General features: G+C 33.1%; 1 protein-coding gene across 2 annotated transcripts; it reads right to left on the bottom strand.

The window, feature by feature from the left end:
- Positions 1-1,431: 1,431 nt before the first annotated feature.
- On the bottom strand, positions 1,432-14,633 carry LOC143068549 (solute carrier family 40 member 1-like). Of its 2 annotated transcripts, XM_076242699.1 has the most exons (8): positions 14,513-14,633; positions 11,165-11,229; positions 10,327-10,486; positions 8,358-8,603; positions 7,457-7,675; positions 5,612-5,932; positions 3,756-4,157; positions 1,432-3,297 (listed from the first exon to the last, which is right to left on the bottom strand). In XM_076242699.1, exons 1-8 carry the CDS (start codon positions 14,523-14,525, stop codon positions 2,933-2,935), a joined length of 1,791 nt encoding a protein of 596 aa, XP_076098814.1. In that variant the 5' UTR covers positions 14,526-14,633; the 3' UTR covers positions 1,432-2,932. The 2 variants fall into 2 exon arrangements, with proteins under 2 accessions (XP_076098814.1, XP_076098815.1); XM_076242700.1 differs by lacking the exons at positions 10,327-10,486; positions 14,513-14,633 and having other exon boundaries at positions 11,165-11,215.
- Between the last annotated feature and the right edge of the window lie 5,629 nt (positions 14,634-20,262).

Genomic DNA, 20,262 nt, shown 5'->3' with positions numbered 1-20,262 from the left:
TCCATCAAGTTATGCATTGTATATGCTACCTTTTCTTATATATAACTCCAAAGAGTTCCAATATTGTTTTCAAACATTGAGACTTTCGAACCTGTCCACCATTCGCGATGGTTTGGAACATACATTTTGACAAAAGAAACTGAAAGAAATGATAAATGACTAGTTTATTTACAGGATGTCACAGACATAATAAGCATTGTATTAATATAAAATATGATATGTTAAACATTTCATTCTTTCGATCTTTGAAATTAAAATAGTGAAAATCGTTTATATTCGTCATTAGGTACTTGTGACAACAACTTTTAAACTACCTTATGCAGTTGCATTCGCCCGAGTTGTCTTTCTGACAATGTGTATATTAAATTCTGTCTTTCTGATGTTTTTTTCCATCTTGGTTCCATGGTATGTCAATTGGAATAGAAAACTCGATTATGAATTGTATTTAGTCGACATTTTACATCGCGATTGATTGCGGTAAGTAGTTCCATAACATTTTACAAAAAAACAAATTTCTAAAATTACCCGACGTCGACTATACAGATTTGTTACTATAACTAGCATATTAATCTATTGCAATAAAAAATCATAATATCTAAATTAATGAAATTTGTAGATTTAGCTAACAAAGTCCTTATATAAAGTATATAGTAAAAAGTAACATTCGTTTATAGTAGAACATTGTTTAAACTTTGAATAAGCTACAATTAACAATTGCTTGCTAGTCCCTCTCTGTGATTACCATTAGATATTTTGGTTCATTTCCCGATCAATCTATCATCAAGGGAAGATAAATAATTCATTTGTCATTCATAGTCTTTTTTCAAAAATGATGAACGGTTCTTTATATTGGTATGTAATATTTTAAATGTTTCAAATTCATGAAATTATATTCGTACATCAATGTTTTTGATACACCAATAACAAAAACTGAAATATATTAAATTGATGCATTTTGTAATTATTCAAAATTATATCATAAACCTAAACTTAATTATAAAAAGATGAACCTGTTAAGGGGAGACAATATTCGCATAACTTTTTCGAATTGTCACATAATACAACGGAATATCACTCTTGCATACAAATGGCACATCAATGTAATTCATTATTGAACTGTGCAATCGTGCTCCACCTTCAATGATGATTCTAAATTATAAATATAACCAAAGGCTGTTAATCTATAGATAGTGAAGACTAATGAAAGCTAACCCACTGTAAATATATTTCTTTGCAATTTTTTAAAACTTCCTCAGAAAAATGCTCGAGCCACTTGACTTTCATAGCTCAAAATTAACGTTGTTACACAATATTTGAATAAAGTAGCTAAAGATTATTCGCTTCTCAAAGTGTAAGACGCAATAAAAGTCGTATGCTTGCACCATGAAATACAGATTTATTAAGTCCTGAACATTTCGACATTTCTTCGTGTTTTTGTTTTGTTTTTTTTTATCAAAACCGGTTTTAACAAATCACAAGTATGTGTTAAGATCAGACTAAATACCTATTTCCCGATATGGTCAGGTAAATTTGTTACTATAACCATGGAAGTATTATATTGCCAGAAATCATAATGTATTTCAGATCAATCGATAATATTAATAATAAAACAAAATGACTGTCTTAAAAAGCATTTTATATACACAAAAAAATCCACATCAAAATAAACTTACTACGGACAAAATCGTTATCATAAAATATACGCTGAGTATTCATAGAAAAAAAAATAGCTACGAAATAAACATGTTGAGAAAAAATATGTATAATTACAAAAGAGTACCAAAATCTACATATTTCAAAACACTTTAAAAACTATTTTATAGACTAACGACTCATGCAAAAGAAAATAACAAAGCACTGACAATTAAACATAATGTTGTCTTAGTCAGTATGACTTAAAAACAATGCTCCCCCCAACACAGTTTAAAACGGTCAACGCATACAAACAAGAGACATACAGAATTTGGCCAGTACACAGTATAGGTACCGTTAATTTGATCGATGTTTTTTTCTTCAATAATTTTACAATCGTGGAATGTATTACTCAGTAGCGGATCCAGAAGTTTTCATAAGTGGAGGCCCACTGACTGACCTAAGAGGGGGCCAGCTCCTGTCACGTTTCAGTGATTCCCTATATAAGCAACCAATTTTTTTTCCAAAAGGGGGGGGGCGGGCCCCCTGGGCCCCCTTAATCCGTCTCTGTTACTGTATTGTTAGGTAAATGTTCTTTTTTTTTTTTATATCTCTAACAATAAATGCATCGGTAGATTTCAAATGAACAAACAAATCTAAATATAGACAGGCTAGCAGACTCAGATGTTTTATCCAATTTCAGCTAAACACAAGCCTGTTGGTGCACTTGGAACTTCAATAATGGAATATTAGTTGAAAATGCTGAAAGATAATTAATGCTCATATTATTTTGTTCAACTAAATTTATGTAACTAAAAGATATAGCGAAAACTTAATATCGTCTCCTGTGATACACCTTTCGTCTGTTTAATAAGATAATACGCCCCTTTTTATACATTATAGAACAAACACGTGTCAGAAGCACCTACGTGTATTCTATTGAAATATTTCGACAGGGGGAGTGGCATTGGCTAAACATAACTGAGGAAAAGGCTGTAGATAATTACAATCAAACTAAACAGAATACTTTACAACTGGTACTGACGTTTCTATAACACTTGTATATAATTCAAGGAAACAAAAGACTTTTTAACAGTCGTCATAGGGTTTTAACGGGAGGGAATAATATAACTATGATAAAATAAGATACTAGTATCAAAATGTGCACTTGAAAAAGAGATTCTGATTTTATAGATTCTAAGTATATTCTACTTTTTTAGTTCATACTTTGCATCCTTCATCACACATTATTACAATTAAACATATGTTAACTTGGCAACACTATCTGAATTTTTGTAACCTATGTAGTATGTGTCTGCATTGGTAGGTTATTTATTTCCTCATTACCACTGTTCTCATCAACTGTTTCCACGACGATATTATTGTTTTGTTTATCTGGACATAATTTATCAAAATGAAATAAATGTCCTCGGACTGAATATGAATATCTTGCATAAAATATCCAGCCCAAACAAACGAAGACAAAAGATATCAGGACTAAGAGCCCAAATTCTTGTGGGTAAGGCGCAAGAATGACCATTAAGAATTTAAGCATGTCCATAAGTTGATTCAAAGAACGCTGGATACCACTGATAATTCCTCGCTCAGTCTCAACAACTGCTTGTAAGAACATCTGTGTGATGGTTAAATCAGCAACCCATAGTCCTGGAATTATATATAACAAAATGTATGTATTTTCTATCAATCGGAAATACCCAGTAGTTACAAAATTCTAAATACATTACAGTCGTAATGATATTATGTAAATCATAAAAAAATAAGCATAGTGATGTTGAGTGAATAAATTTCCAAAATTTTTGTACATATGAAAATTATGCTTGCTACTGCAAAACTGATTTTTTTAAAATTTGGATGCATATAAGAACTGTTCATCGCAGAAGCATTCCTTATTACACATTAATAAATTATTTATATAAAAGTGTTGTCAACTGGTCACTTTATACAGTACATAGTCCATTACATACGATAGTTTAAAAAATGATTTTTTTTAATATAAGAAATATGGCCCATACATAGACTCAGTTTCCAGTATCTACACAATTGCAGTTATTTTATTGCTAAGCTATCGATTAGTGTTTTCAAAGAATATATTTAATACTTACCAAATCTAGCAGTAATCAGCCCACCAAGAAATAAACCAATGGATATATATGATGTTGGATCACTTGCTTCATGACTAGGTGGCATAGTTACATTAACTGTCAAATTACTTGTGATAGTAGTGTTATCGATTCCAAGTACTGAAGAAACAACAATAATGTTTGAACTGTCATTTTCTCTTGTTCTGTACAAGAGATCAAAAGGGCTACCAGGAGCAAATACGGATGCTACGCAGAAACAAAGGCTAAATATTTCAAATCCGAGCCCAAACAGTCCTGTTCGTTCCAAACCTATTCTCTTCTGGATCCTTGGATATGCAAATGTGCCTGCTATGCCAAAAATAGACCCTGCAGCCATCATGACACCAAGAAGAGATTCAGATATTCCTTGAGCATACGCAAATCCTGACATTAAAAAAAGAAATTACTTTTGAAATTGATAATTATTGTTATTATATAACAATAACAAAATCTGTTTTCTCTTTGGCTAAAAGCATACAGAGTCTTCTTTGATAAAACATATACTCACTTCATGAAATATCACGAGATTTTAATATAAGATTTGGAACAGCTAATGTGTACCTTAATATAGATATTGAATGGCACATCAATGACGTAGGTTTATGACGTCATACATTTTTTTCTTTATCTTCTTCAGTCTTGTTTTCGATGTACTTGTTCTTCTGCATGTTTTTCAGTTTATAGTTGGTGTGTTTTCCTAGGTTTTAGTGTGTTACCAGTATTTGTTTTCTCTTAATAGATTGAAGTCTTTTGAAAAGCAGTGTACTACTGTTGTCTCTATATGCATATGTCTATTTAGGCACCAGAAACTTGCCATGTACAACAAAATATTTAATATCTTGTATTGAAATGGAGAATACTGAAATTGTTTATTTATTCTGAAAGGTGATATCCTTAACTCACTCTTGTGCATACTACTATTCTAGATATGGAATATTTAATTGGTATAGCACAAAATAATTTAAGTGTTATGGCTCATTGCTGGAAGAAAGAGGGTTTACTAAGAAGTCTTACGTAGACAAAACGCATTTCTGCTTTACCAGATTATAAGCCTGGTATATCTGATGAGAATTGTATTGTCCGTAGAAGAAACAAATTAAAGCAACAGTTTTTGGTAATCAATACATTAAAGCCCAATTTCGTTCAGTGTTTAATTTTGCAACTCCAAACATAAATTATGGTTACTTTGTTTTAAGTTCAAATAAAGTGACAGTCATTTCATGTCAAAATTATTCCTCACCCTGGCTTGTGCTGAAAAATTCAAAATACCTTTAATTGCATATTAGAGAAAAATGAATCCCTGAAGTTTGGTAGTACAAAAATAGGTATTTATGATCTGAGCAACGGGCCAAATTTGCCCCCCTAATATAATTTCATATATTTTTTTATTAATCAAAAACTTTCAACAAGAGGGAATACCACTTATCCCAAATCCTTATGTTTTATTTTGATACCAAAATTTTCAAATATTTTACTTAGTGACACAATTACAGCTATGCGTACGAATTAGTTTGTCTAGAACTAAAAACATGTACTACTTTTCTTGTATGTTTTTTTCTTATCAGGCCAGATCTGTAGTTCTATACCTTTAACTGAAATGACCCATTTTATACAAAAGAACAACCCTCCACCTCAAAGGAACCAATTAAAATAATCAATCACATGGACATGTACATACTGTTTCTAATCACGTTTTTCCCAGTCATATGTAATATTTGTGTTAGAAAAAGATATGCACAGCTAGCAACGCCTTTATTTTTTAATTTTTTTTTATATTCTTTCATATAGTAAAAACTTGTACATATCTTAAACAAAGTTAATCATACATGAAAACTCACCAACAGTAATACTATCAAAACCTATCACTGTCATATATAAACATGCTAATCCCAAACCAGCGAATGCAACGTCATACTTCATGTATGTTTTCCATCCTCTGAATAGCAAAATAAAGCTTTTAAACATCTTAAATAAGCATTGATTACATGCATCTTTCTCTAAAGAGTTGTCTTCCTTTATTATGTTGTCTTCGTTTATTGATGATTTAATACATTTCTCTGTCTCTTCCTGTGGTTTATTTGATGCTTGTGATATTTGTTCTTGTTGGGATTTTTCATCGAGTTGAATGCCTTCATTCGTAAACAGCAATTCTGTGTCTACTACAAATAATGTTAAATGTTCTCTCATTATGGTCCATACAATTAGAATATCAGCTTGCTGAAATTGCAACTTTAACATCGTTTTAATTTGTAGTGTGGCCTGATCTTTATAACTGATTTTTCATATTTACAACAGTGCAATTCAGAAATAGATTTTGAAAAATAAAACAGACTTCTTGTCCCTTATGATTTTAGAAATACTAGAACACACCCGCGAAAGACCACAATTATCCTTCTCCTTTGCTACAATGCATCTTTTGGTAAAAGTCAAATTAAATAAAAAATTTGCACCGCTTCAAACATGAAATAAATGTAACTACTTATATACAATGTACTAGACCATTATATAAGTCTAATAAAATATGCTTCTAGGACAATCAGATCCATGAGTGCTTTTTCTTTTGAGAGCCTTATTAACATCCCAATGGTAGGATACGAATCTTGTATAAATGACTAAGGCCGACTAAGGCTAATTTGAGGGATGGTCGGAGGGGTCCTGATCCCGAAATCCGGGTCTTAAAAACATGAAATCCCGAGATGTAGAATTTAAAGAAATTCATATCCCGAAATACCGAAATCGAAAAATATATTCCCGGATGCCGTATTGATCAATTCCCAGATCCCGAGCTTAAAAACAACCGATTCCGAAGTCACGAAAAAGGTCTTGCCTCCCTCTAGTCTCTATCCTACTTTCATTTTCGCCAAATCACTACTTTCACTTTCAACAATAAATTTTTATGCTCATTTATGTGCATTATGTTTTCTAGTCTGTACATCCGTGCGTTCGTTCGTTCGTGACGTCCGTCTGTCTGTCCCGCTTCAGGTTAAAGTTTTTGGTCGAGGTAGTTTTTGATGAAGTTGAAGTCCAATCAACTCGAAACTTAGTAAATATAGTGCCGAGGTGGCATCATTGTACTATGGACACATTCTTGTTTCCACATGTTTTACTTATTTTAATATACATGCAACTGGTATGACCCCTTAAATAGTAAACATTTCAAAGAAAACAGTAGACAGAATACATAGAGGATCTACATATTAAAGTAGCATAATCGTAGTTTACATGTAGATAAAACGCGTAAAATAATTTAAACCGGAAGTCTTATATATGACTAAAAGTCAGTCTGATGACGGAATCAATATCCGGACTCCTTTTTTGTCGTTTTTCTCCAAAAATAACTCAATCTGAATAATCATAAGAATGGATGACAAATGCGACTATGCATGTTACCTATAGAACACAGAGGCATGGTGATTAATAAATCGTGGAAGGAAGAGAAGCGACACACAAAATGAGGTCTTCTCGTTTAATAGTATAGATGAAACTTCCGATAATACCAGAAAAAAAGCTATATATATATAAGGTCAGGTAACACATATTCTATTTTATAAATAACAGAATAACAAATACACATGGTGTACTACTTAAAGAATAACAGACGTCCAACTTGATTCCCACCCTTAAATATTAAAGGGAGTAAATCCAATAAGTATCATTACAACAAATCCCCTTTTTTACAATACCTTTGTCTTTTCTCGTTTTGAACATTTTACTCTTAAGTGCAGGCACTTCCATGTACACTTTCCATATCAGAAAGTACTCAATGAAGACGGAAACCAGGTTCCATCCTGCTATAAAAACTGCCGCATATTGTAACGCAATGAAATAAACTATTTGTCCAGTAGCTACAGGTGATAAAATGGCGGTTGTTAAGTCAATTGCTCTCATTCTGGATGTCATTGCTGTAAACATAGAGAAACTGTAAATGTTACAATGGTCATGCGAGACATGCAATAACAATCTTGATAAAAATCCTCATGTTTCATGGACTCTGCTTTTTTATTCAGAGTTGTTGTTGGAATGGGATGTAGTACTTTCGACTACCAAATGTTAAATTATAAAATACAAGGAAAGTGTGTGAAAAGTTCGTGGAAAAATAATAACAAGGAAAACAAATGAATAGCTATACAAATATTTAGAATAGTAAAAATACAAACACACGAAAGTCATAGTCTATCAAAAGCAACTCAAAATTTCAAACTATACAGGATCAATCCGGCATGCAATTCTAATTCATCTAAAATGCATTACAACAAATCCCCTTTTTTACATTACCTTTGTCTTTTCTCGTTTTGAACATTTTACTCTTAAGTACAGGCAGGCAGGCACTTCCATAGAAGTGAGAGGTTTAGCTAGCTTTAAAACCAGGTTCAATCCACCATTTTCTACATAAGAAAATGCCTGTACCAAGTCAGGAATATGACAGTTGTTATTCATTCGTTTGATGTGTTTGAACTTTTGAATTTGCCATTTGATTTGGGACTTTCCTTTTTGAATTTTCCTCGGAGTTCAGTATTTTTGTGTTTTTACTTTTTATGCAATGATTTTTTTTTTCATTCTTAAAGTATTTAAACAACCACTTACTAGCTAATAGATCTTTGTCTCTCCCACATATTTCCACGATCCAATCCCTCTCCACTGATATTGACCGCGCAATGCTGGCAAGATCGCCAAGAATAGCTACCACTATAATAAGGGCATGAAAAAGTGTCAATGCACCTTCGTCAGGCCATAAAGTTCTTAACGTTTCATGATACCACACCACAACAAAAACAATAACTGCACATAATGCTACTAAAATATTCTGTAGAACTAGTGATAATCTTGCAGCTGAAATCACAAAAGATAATACGTTTGAAGAAAATAATAGCAATTTCTTTCAATTATTGCAAAACGCACACGAAAAAGTAATATATATTACTGATTCATAGGTTACTCTTTCATATTGATTGCCCTTTGATTTCCGTTGCTAATTAACATTTTCTTTTAATTCTTGGTATGGACTGTCGATTTTCTCTCTGTCGCTAAGTTTTCAAACTATCCTGTTTTCGACTATGTAAATGACAGAAGACTGTTGAAGATCAAAGAAAGATAAAAAACAATTAAGAAGGTACAATTAATGTAAAGATTTTTCAAGGCTTCGAAGAATTGAATGGTCAGGTTTTTTTTTATCAGTTTATCAGTTTATGGTATGCTAAAAGGGTCAATATTGGAAGCTGGAACTTATATCCATATCATTGAAATGTAATATTATATTTTTTACAACGGTAAATTTTTATGACAGGTAATTGTACATATAGATCTTAGAGGAAAAGAATTTAGCATGCCCCACCAAATTATCATATTAATCAAAGTCATCTGCGCCAACTTTAATTGTGACCTGTACACTCGTTTCCAGTGAGACAAAGATGTGTTATGTCAACTCCCTTGTTTGTCATTGCAATCAACCAGATAAAAACATTTCCTTTAATATGCAATCACAGGAATATGATAGACCCCACTTCAATCCTACAGGATGATGATGATGGATGGATGCTTAACGTCCAGTGACAAAATAATATGCATATTCAAGACGAGAACATGTGAATGTATTTATGAAAAGATACCCAGCATTTTACTAGACCGACACACTGAGCCGGATTTTTTTACGTGCTAGTTCACAAGATAACAGTCCGCAGGGAGACATGACACATTATTCTGATTGCGAGCATACCAGTCTTTGGTCTTACTCCTTGATGCCGCGTGCTTAGCGGAAAAGCAGCAATACCAATTTTAAAGTCTTTGGTTTGACACGGCCGGGGTTCAAACCCACGATCTCCTGCACTCGAGGCGAACACGCTACCATGGCACCACCGAGGTATTACTATCCAATACAGAGAGCTTACATGCTAATAAAAGCGAGAAATTATACTAGAACGTCAGCATGATTGCTTCATAGATCAATTCCAGATAAAACATAAATACTGGCACTAAACATGGAGAAAATATCTGACATAAAAATAAACACCTTTGAATTGGTTCTGTGACTACTGTCTTTAACAATTGTTTTTTATTCGTTTGATGTGTTTAAGGTTTTAATTTTGCCATTTGATAATGAACTTTTTGTGGATTTTCCTTGTAGTTTGGTATTTTTGGAATTTTTATTTTTCTCGCAGATAAGAAGACAAAAGATTGAAATTAAAACATGTTGGCAATAAAAAGAGGTGTTTCAAATTAAATTTGTTTTAATTTGCAGAAAGTTCAAGGTATATCTAGCAACTTTTATATATGTTTAGAAAAATTCTCTAGCTTATGAATAGGTTTAAAATCTTTATATAAAAAAAAAAAAAAACTTGTTGCTCAAGATAAATGTTTGACCCTAACAAACGTTTTTTTTCGTTTTTTTCAAGAGGCAGTTTGTATAAGTTTCCCGAATTAAACAACTACAACAATCAATTAATAATCAATGATAAAAATTAGAATTTCAAGCTATAACATTGTATACTACTATTTTATTTAATCGATATGTATCTGACGAATGAAGAAATGAAAAAAAAATGCAGAATATACCTACCCCTAAGTCGTGGCGTATTATCAATCCAGTCTCCAATTATTGCTGCAAACAGAAGCACAGATGCTCCTTTGGAAAATCCATAGATTGCTACAAGTCGTAGTGATCCTGGACTAAGTCGTATTAGAAATAACCCAACACCAAAGGACCACATTCGGTCGCCCTGAATATATATATATATATATAAAAACATCAACAGTGACTTTTAACTATCTCATGTAAAGATAATACAATGATTTCTTCGGTTGGCCATGAAAATGTAGGCTTTCTCATCTACGCATAAATAACTTGAGGATACTGATGGGAGCCATCACACAGACCCCCTGTACGAGTGAATATGAAAATTGTGATGCATTTATAGAATATGTTTTCCCCGTGTTTTTGAATATTTCTTACCAATTTACAGTAGAAATATTACTGATACTGCAATGCTCAATAGTGACTTCATAAACTAACTTTTGACAATCACTCAAAATATGGTGTTTTTTTTTTTCCTTTGGCAATACAAATGTATGAGTTGGTGTGAATAATCATAGAAAATGCAATTGTTATTCAAATTTAGAAAGCGGAAACGTTTGGTGACGGACACACGGACGAAGAAAAGAGATAAACATTGATATCGACAGTCATTCTCCCAAAATTTCAAACAATCTATAATAATTATATGGAAACCATGGGCTACGTTCTGACAATCCAACTGCTGCTTGTAAGTCCTTACGTAAATGTTTTATCTCAAAAGTATATTTTGAAAACAATATGTTTGACCGCTGGATTCTTTAGGTTTCCTGAATTGTGTGCAAAATGGAATTCTTCTTTTATTCGTATTGTAACTGTCTCTTACCCATGCAGAAAGAAAGTGGCTGACATATACATATAACTTTGTCTTTAATGGCAGTTTCCATTTATCTGAAAAAAGGAGGTTTATGATTTATATGTAAACAAATATATCATACTTGTTACGCTTTTTCGGGATCCTTGGGCTACAGGGCCGTAACTAGCCTCTTTTAATAGTGAGGCAAAACATATTCGCCGAGCGCAGCGAGGCGAACAAAATTTGGCGAGGGGTCTGGAGCGTTTCCCGGACTCTTTTTTACATTGAAATGCAATCAATTTTTTGGTATTTTTTTCGACAATATTCTTGTCTCAAAGCAAAAGCATAGATTCATTGTAATTTAAGACTTTTAGGTTTTAGGGGCAACATTAAAAGGCCGATATGAAGGATAACGCAAAAATAGTAATTTTTATAATCATTAATACCGGATCTGTCTGTCTGCACGTTCTTTTCTTTAATTGTGCTTAAGACTTTGATCATTTTTTTATGAGTAAATTCAAATATAGAGACAGTGCAGTATTATACTTTGAGTACTTGTACTGCTGAAGTCGACACTAGGGACCATCATGACCTTGTTTCACGTTATTAATGATTCTTTTATTGTTGAAGACCATCCAGCAACTATCAAGATAAACAAGAACAGGAATAAAAACTTTAACCATTGATCATTTGTATTTTTTCTATGCATTGACTTTGTGTGCGATTAGGTCCCGTGCACGTTTGCTCCATATTTCTTTATTTTCTGTTAAACAGTTAAAGGGTCTGAACACGACTTAATGCAAGTTAAACCCTTCAATGTTAAAGGTCATATGGCAATACATTGGTTTTTTTCAAATTATTTGAAACCGGGAAATAGGTGTTTTTGTTTTCTTTGATATCAAGCTCAATATTCTCCATGCAGAAACGACCATTTTATTTCTGTATCCAGTAGCATGGTATATTCTTAAAATATTTTCTCGTACAATGTCTGGACATCGGTGGACATGCAAAATTGCAAAACCACACGTTTACAGATGAAAACCAACACTCACACTATCATAAAGTAGGACAATAATGAACAAAAGACAAACCCCGGGACACAGAAGTACAAACAATAGACCATCATCTCTGAAAACTAAAAGTAAGATGGAAACCTGGATCACAAAAAAACATGCAGGGACGACACCAGAGAGTGAAGAACTTGCTTCTTGAAAGACACTTTCCGTGAAAACAATTTGATATGAAGACAATCTTTTGTTTCATTTTTTTCTTTTTTTGAAAATTCTAACATGAGGCATTTGCCTCAAATGCCTCAATGTAGTCACGGCCCTGGGCTATAACAAATAACAAGTACGTAAATTAACGATCTCGGGGATTTTTAAGAAATTTTGAATTCAACAAAAGCACGACAAACTGCATATAAATATGGAAAAATCGTTAAGAAACTAATACTTTAGCCAATTATATCTAATATCCGGAAAAGTTATGTAAAGATTTATTCTGGTATACGCTTAGGCACAGCAGATGTTCTAAAAGAATGAGTAACAATAACAAATAAATGTTTGGCCAACAATTAAACATACACTATTAAAATATACACCTTCATGCTTTTATAAATTTATGCAACAGTATATCTATCATCATACTATTTATAAAAAAAACACAGTTTTGGATATTTGAAATGAATTACGGTACTTTACTCAATATTACACATTAATGTGAAACTTGAATGATGTTGATTTTCATTGTAAAATTTATAACAATGCATGGAAAAAGCGACAACTCCAGCTGTTAACATGCCCACAGGGGGTAGACGTACTTGTTCCATATGCTTAGAGGGTGACTTTTATGGAAAACTAAGTGGCAACGTAAAATACGGAAAGCCTGGCTAACAAGGTTGTGACATATATATAGCAATGCAAATTGAATACAATTGGTAATTTGATGCTACCAACAGATTCTCCCCGAACCTCACATTTATTTAGAGAAAATATTTTATAAATGCACTTTACATATGTCAAGGGGCCAAATCAAAGAACTAGCGTGAATGAAAGGACAAAATATAATTTCCCCAAAAAACGTGACATAGCTAGGACTACATTCTCAAAATGGTATATCTAAAGTCAGAAACAAAAGCAATTACTAAAAGTTATCCAGAATGCCAAATCGACAATATACAGTAAACAGGTGGTGAAGCATCCATTTTAGAGCAATTAGACCGTGTTAGGGTGGTCAGTCACGGCTTCCAAGCGCCTCAGTGTCATTCCCCTTCATCTGTGGTGAAACATGGTTTTTGATATAAAAAAAATAAATAAAAACAGAAATAACTTTTTAAGGACTTTATGATCCTTTTTAAAAATAAACCAACTGTTTTTTAGGGAGTTGGTAACTTACCTAAAACTAACAAATTAATAGGTGTCTACCCCTTCCCTTTATCTTCCATCTCTGAATCCAAACAGATTGGGAAACCCAAGTGACAGACTAAAAACTTTTTTTTTTTAAATTCTATATTTAGTCAGTGATCTTGAACTTTAATTCATTAATTAATAGTGTTACTTTGAATTTTGACCTAATGACTTCAAAATCGATATAAGGGTTTTCAGCTTTTCCATCTTTGCTCTTTTGAAGTTTCATTCCAACTAGAAGAGTGAAACTCAACTTTCTTTTCGCACACCATTTTTTGTGTAAGAAATATTTATTTTTAATAGCAGTGACCATGAACTTTGACCTATTGACCCGGGCCCAATATCAAAAGGCTACTCAATTCTTTATGTATCTGTTTGAATTTTATTCAAGTAATATTTTCTAAACCCTATGAAAACACTACTTTTTAAGTGTTTTTATATGTATTTATGGACTATGTCTTTAATGGTCATAACTTTTGAACCGTGTGACCAATTTCAAAAATTTTGGCAAGAATAAATTTCTTTTATTGTGCTGCACTTTCTCTATACTTCAAGTTATATTTTGGCTGACCTCCCTACTATCAGAGTCATATATAAATACAGTATAAAATTAGTATACATCAATACATGTCTTTGCTACAATAGAGCACATTACCTTCGAAAACAAGATACATGTACCCGAGCACCTGAGATAATCAAGGAAACATTGAAGTTACTTTACATATACAGATATATAAATGAATCATTTGTTTCGAACAAACAGATGGACAGACGAATAGACAACATCGTGCTCCCGTCTTTTTTCTCCGGGAGCATAATACAAATGTAACAAACAGTTAAAGTATGAAACATGTGATAGTCTTGCCCCTGGGGTTATATTATGATGTCAGTTAAACACAAAATGCATGGACGGATTGATACAAACCATGTCTTAGTGCTTCAAGTACTAAAACGAAAGGAAAAATCAACTTACCATGCAAAGGCATTGTGTTCACGAGCTGGCTTGCTCTGAGAGTGAGTTGGTTTTTGCAGGTATTCACCGTATTGTAAAAAATTGACAGGTTTGTTTACGAAAAATAAAACAGAGTCGTGTTTGCGCTTAAAAAAGAGAAATATAATTTTAAAGTCAAGTCCAAACGATGATGTTCCGGAATTTATAAAGAGTGACATGTAATGTATACACATGTATGCACTGTACAGTCAAAATAATATGCTGTAGGCTAGCGTGTCTTAAATTTAAGCAGTGAGGCAACACCAGGGGGGTGCTTACTTCATATTATCGGGAATACGAGAATGAGCCAAACATAAGTTCCTAAATTAAGTGTATATACTTATGATTCATGAGTTTCACTGATGATTTAGATATAATGCTTATATTCATAAGCATAGGTCATATTTTACATATTGTATATTATATGAATGTATAAGGTCATTCTTTCATAAATATTAATATAATTATATTACTATATCGGTACTGAATTTCAGTGAACGTTATATTACATTGGGTATCGGCTTTTACACAAAGACACCCCCCAAAAAATCAAAGTACTACCCCCCTTTTTTTCTCATTTCTCTGTTGGACGTTGACGTTCCTTTCTGTTCGGCCCCTGTTCGGTGTATATATGTACACAACTCGATCGTTCTCCATGCATGCTCAAGGCTTTTGATATTAAAAGATATAAAAAGGCGACTTTTTTTTATGTTTGCTTTATAGACGTTACGCACGTTATTGCGTCAATACCGTGTAATCAACCAGTCCACACTATTAAGCAGCTTTTCTATAAAATCATAACAGCTAGTTAAGTTATATAAAATTTATATCCATAGACTATACAGGTAAATACTATTCCGAAAAAAAAAAAAAATACATATTGTTTTATCATATTTTACAAGAGTCTAAAATAAGGACAACATATTGACAAAACGTCAAAAATATGCGTGTCAGACGTAACAAACTATACGCATAATAACTTTAGCAGGGGTGTTTGTGTTCTTCAAAACAGTGTTATATCCGCGAAAATTCGAATGAATGATATGCTTTATATATAAAATATTACAATATTACTGAATATGCGTTCCTGTAACAACCAACGCTTTTTTTTGGCAAACACAAATAGGGTTCATTATGCCAATATGGTCAGATTTAGGAAAATGTTCAGTTATCAAAATTTATAAGTTTTAAAATTGAAGATTAAATGAAATTTCGTTTGTGTAAATTATACTCACAAAAGTACATAGATCAAGACCATATCAAAATCGAATTTGTGCAACACTCCCACCACATATAAAAATGCAACGGATTATGGCAAATGTATATTAAGATTAAATGAAATTTCGTTTGTGTAAATTATACTCACAAAAGTACATAGATAGACCATATCAAAATTGAATTTGTGCAGCACTCACACCACATATAAAAATGCAACGGATTGAGGTGAACGTGCGTTAATTCGGTCTGACACTAAAAAGGTGATATGCTGGACAGTGGGAGTACGTAAAGGCTCTCAACTATGATCTGTTGCAAATGATTTTAGCGTATGGAAACAGCGTAGCATACTCCCTAAACGAAACATCAGTCTATTATCATCATGATTATGACAAGAAGTAGAATGAAATTCAAAACAGTGTGGCTGTGGCCATTGATTGACACATTAAATTCATCCATTGACTGGGACAATTTAGGTGAACGTTTGTATGTAACGACCACTGCTCACTATGTACTTTTTAAAGACACTTAAACTATGGGGTCACCAAAGGTTCTCAACACTTTAATAAAGTAATTCGAAAAATTAATCAGAAATAACACGATATTTTGATTTATATCAATTATATAAATCAAAACATAAAGATTATTCCTGATTAATTTTTCGTCTGAGTCTGTGACAACTCTACAACAGATTTATCCATCGGATCACCAGCAATGATGGTGATACATGGCTGTGTACATTATGTATATACAACTCGTCTAAACATCAACCCAACAATGTTAGATCTGTAAATTTGCTTTCGCAAATTTTTTGTTCTTCCCTCACAGGGATTCGAACCCATGCTACTGAGATATCGTGACACCAAATCGCCTGCACTGTAGCCGTCCCACTAGACCACACGACCACCTGGGCTTCACAAATAATAAAGCTTGCAGTGGCCGTGTGTTACCTTTCCCAGTCGGAAACCCGGTTGAAATAGAACAAAAGAATCGAAGCTCTTTGTTAGAGAAGGCGATAAATGCAGAGGCGGATTTAGGGGGGGGGGGGCAGGGGGCCCGGGCCCCCCCTTTTTGGGAAAAAAATTGGTTGCTTATATAGGGAATCATTGAAGCGTGACTGGAGCGGGCCCCCTCTTAGGTCAGTCAGTGGGCCCCACTTATGAAAATTTCTGGATCCGCCACTGAAATGTTTACTGTAATGTTTACTATAGTGACAAAAATCTTAAAAGTTAATAGAAACAAACAAAATTACAATTTTCTTCTCAATTACGAAGTGTTTTATTTTAAAAACACCATTTGCATTAGTCTTCAATTTATTTAGTACATAGTTAAGCAGAACAATTAGATATCAAGTCGACGACATGGGTTTCTTTCAAGTTGGATGTAGAAAATGCATAACTTCCGATTTTTAAAAAAAAAAATACCACGGACGGAAAACATATCAATCTATTAGTTCAGTAATTTTCGTGTCTGCCCTTCTATTATGTGACTCAAGAAAAAATTCAAAAAAATGGGTAACAATTGTATCGAAAAGAGAAAATCGAGTGCACCTTTTTATGTTCGGGCGTGTTTGAGTTGAATATTTTGTCTTGATATCGTACATAGCAAGAATATTTCATACATCGTCTCGCTTCAGATTCTATCATTTTTATATATCAAAGCTACAGGTTGACTTTATAACATAAAAACATCACAGTACTAAAAGATGAAATATATGGGTCAAGTGAAATACCTATCAAATGAATCACAAAAACAGAGTAGGTGTGTTCGAATAGCTATTTTTTTTTACTGAAAGTACTTGACGACAGTCTTTCAAGTTGGATGATGAAAATGCATATCTTCGAAAAAAAAATTTTGTGTGTAAAAACTAGGGATTCACGGTTAAGTTTTATATTTAGTTAGGAAAGTTTTTATTTTATTTCAGGTCCCGCGCGCGATTTTGTCTCGCGCTAGGTTATGGCGTCACGTGACGAGGCTTTATAATAGCGAAAACTTTTGTATATTTCTTTCTTTTTAGGTGGAGACGTTCTAGATAGACAACATATATATAACCAGGGAATACACACGATGTATATTTCTTTTGTCATTGTAGGAAATTGACGTTTCGATCACAGTTTACGAGCAGTGCATGCTTTAGATTTAATTTAACCTGTGTAACTTTAAAACACGATTATTGATTATTTTCTTACAATGTACATTTCTCAATAGCAGCTTGTAACACAGATTTTATTATAATATAGGAGTAGACATTTTTTGTAGGATTTCATTGAGATTAACGGACCTAGAGAGCGATTTTTACGGCATTGCAATTTCTTTTCTCTACGGAAATTCTTTGGAGGTAGCTGCACCACGTTGTTTTGTGAAGTTTTAATACATGTATGCCCTGCTGACTGCAAATTTTGAGGTCAATTGGACTTGTAGTTTCAGAGCATATCAGATAACAAGCATGTGGATTTTTTTTTTCAGAAGAGATCTATGTAAATACAATATTAAAGAGAAAAAAACTCCGGAGTTGTCGTTCTTCTCCGTTGAAAGGATAGATAGCACACAGCTAGCTTCATTCAGCAGTTGTAAGTGGAGGGTAAAAACAAATAAAAGGGGGGGGGGAGGAGGTCCCAGGGGACATTTTTTTTAAATAAGAAACGGTACATACGAATGGTTAAAAACGCCGTTTTTACAATATGAATCAATTGCTTAAAAAAAGCAATTGTAAACGGTCTTTCCCCCCACCCTAAGAAACATGATTGGTTGATTAATGTGTGTGTGTGTGTGTTTGTTTGTTTGTTTCTTTCTTTCTGCAAAGGGTTCATATTATGTTACCCATGCCAAGAAATCCTCGCTAAAAATTCCGGTCGACCTTCTACGGCAGTCATTATACTAAGTAGTAGCTAAAGATTTGATTTCATTCAAGAAATTAATTAATTTATGACCTTCATGTACGTGTCGCTTAGAACACGGCCATATACCAAATGGTCAATATTAATCATCCATGTAATTTCCTCTATGGGGTGTTTGCAGAATTTCAACGGAGGCAATTTCTTGGCATGTATATAGTCTTAAACCACTAAAAAAATCTAGTCTGCCCTTTCACGAAATATTTAATTAGATTTTTTTTAAATGTTTATGAATTTTCGAAAATTCCACCTCACAACCGATCAGACAATTTTTAAGTTGAATCAATGCAGACAAGATCATTAACTGATGCTAATTAGCTAGTTGATACATTTGTCTCTTAAAATACAACTGACATATAAGGATTGTAATGGTGCAATGTGGATAAATTTATCGCGGTTTCCGAGAGCAAAATTGGCAGCGCGTCATCCCTACAATGGCTTCCATTTCTACGATTGTGAAAATGAACTGGCGTAATGGGGAGATAATTTTGACGAAGTAGAATCCTGACTGTTCCTCGTCAGTTTTAATCTAGCGGCGTACTACAGTACATGATATATAAGGCATGGAGATGTTATTGTTACAGATCAGCTCAATTATCTATAGTAAAGGATCCTACAAATTAATGTAAGATACAGTCACAGAAAATAATTATATTTATAAGTACGTCTGAGTCAGTGACAACTCTACGACAGATTTATCCTTTGGATCACCAGCAATGATGGTGATACGTGGCTGTGTACATTATTTATATGCAACTCGTCTAAACATCAACCCAACAATGTTAGATCTGTAAATTTGCTTTCGCAAATTTTTTGTTCTTCCCTTACCGGGATTCGAACCCATGCTACTGAGATATCGTGACACCAAATCGCCTGCACTGTAGCCGTCATATATATATATAGTTATTACAGACAAGTTTTAACAGTCATACTCTAAATTATCCTGGGCTATGTCATGCCTAGAAAAATGTTGATTAAAGAGTTGGGGAAGGGGGTGTGGATTGGTGGTGCTGGGGTTGCATGTTTCTCTACCTCTAGCTGCGCATATTATTTTGGTACTCTTTGTTGATAGGTTGTAGCTCGGAATAAACGACCAGGAATACATCTTTTTTTTCCATATCACTGAGTATTTGTTAACAAAAACCTGACAAAAACTGGCTTCACTTGTCGTTGTTTTAACTGGGAAAAGGGCCAAATTAGGATTATTTTTTTTATGAACTCAAGTAGACAATTTTATCTCTAATGAAACATTTGTGAACTTTTGAAACTTCAAGTATATTCTTCATATCATGTGTGTCCGAAAAGATAATTTAAGTCACGGTTTAGCATGTTAAAATTTTCATTTGGCATGTTTAATAGAGGGGGATTCACATTTAAATAAATATTTTTAAGGGGAATCAAATAAAAATAGTGAAATTTTAGGGGGGGGCAAAAAAATGTCATATGATATGATTTCAAAATGACCACCCCCATCCCAGGTAAAAAAGAAAATATAACGGTCCTTTACTTAACTTTAGTACTAAATACTAAAATACCCCTTCTCTTTTTCCATTTAAAGTTATAAAAAAAAACATGAAGTTTGCAAAATCTTTTAGGCTCTAACCATTTTATCTTGATGAAATG

Source organism: Mytilus galloprovincialis, chromosome 3 (assembly GCF_965363235.1).
Source record: "Mytilus galloprovincialis chromosome 3, xbMytGall1.hap1.1, whole genome shotgun sequence".
Lineage (NCBI taxonomy): Eukaryota > Metazoa > Mollusca > Bivalvia > Mytilida > Mytilidae > Mytilus > Mytilus galloprovincialis.
The sequence above is the reverse complement of the archived record's forward strand: the minus strand, read 5'-3'. Positions and strand labels throughout refer to the sequence as shown.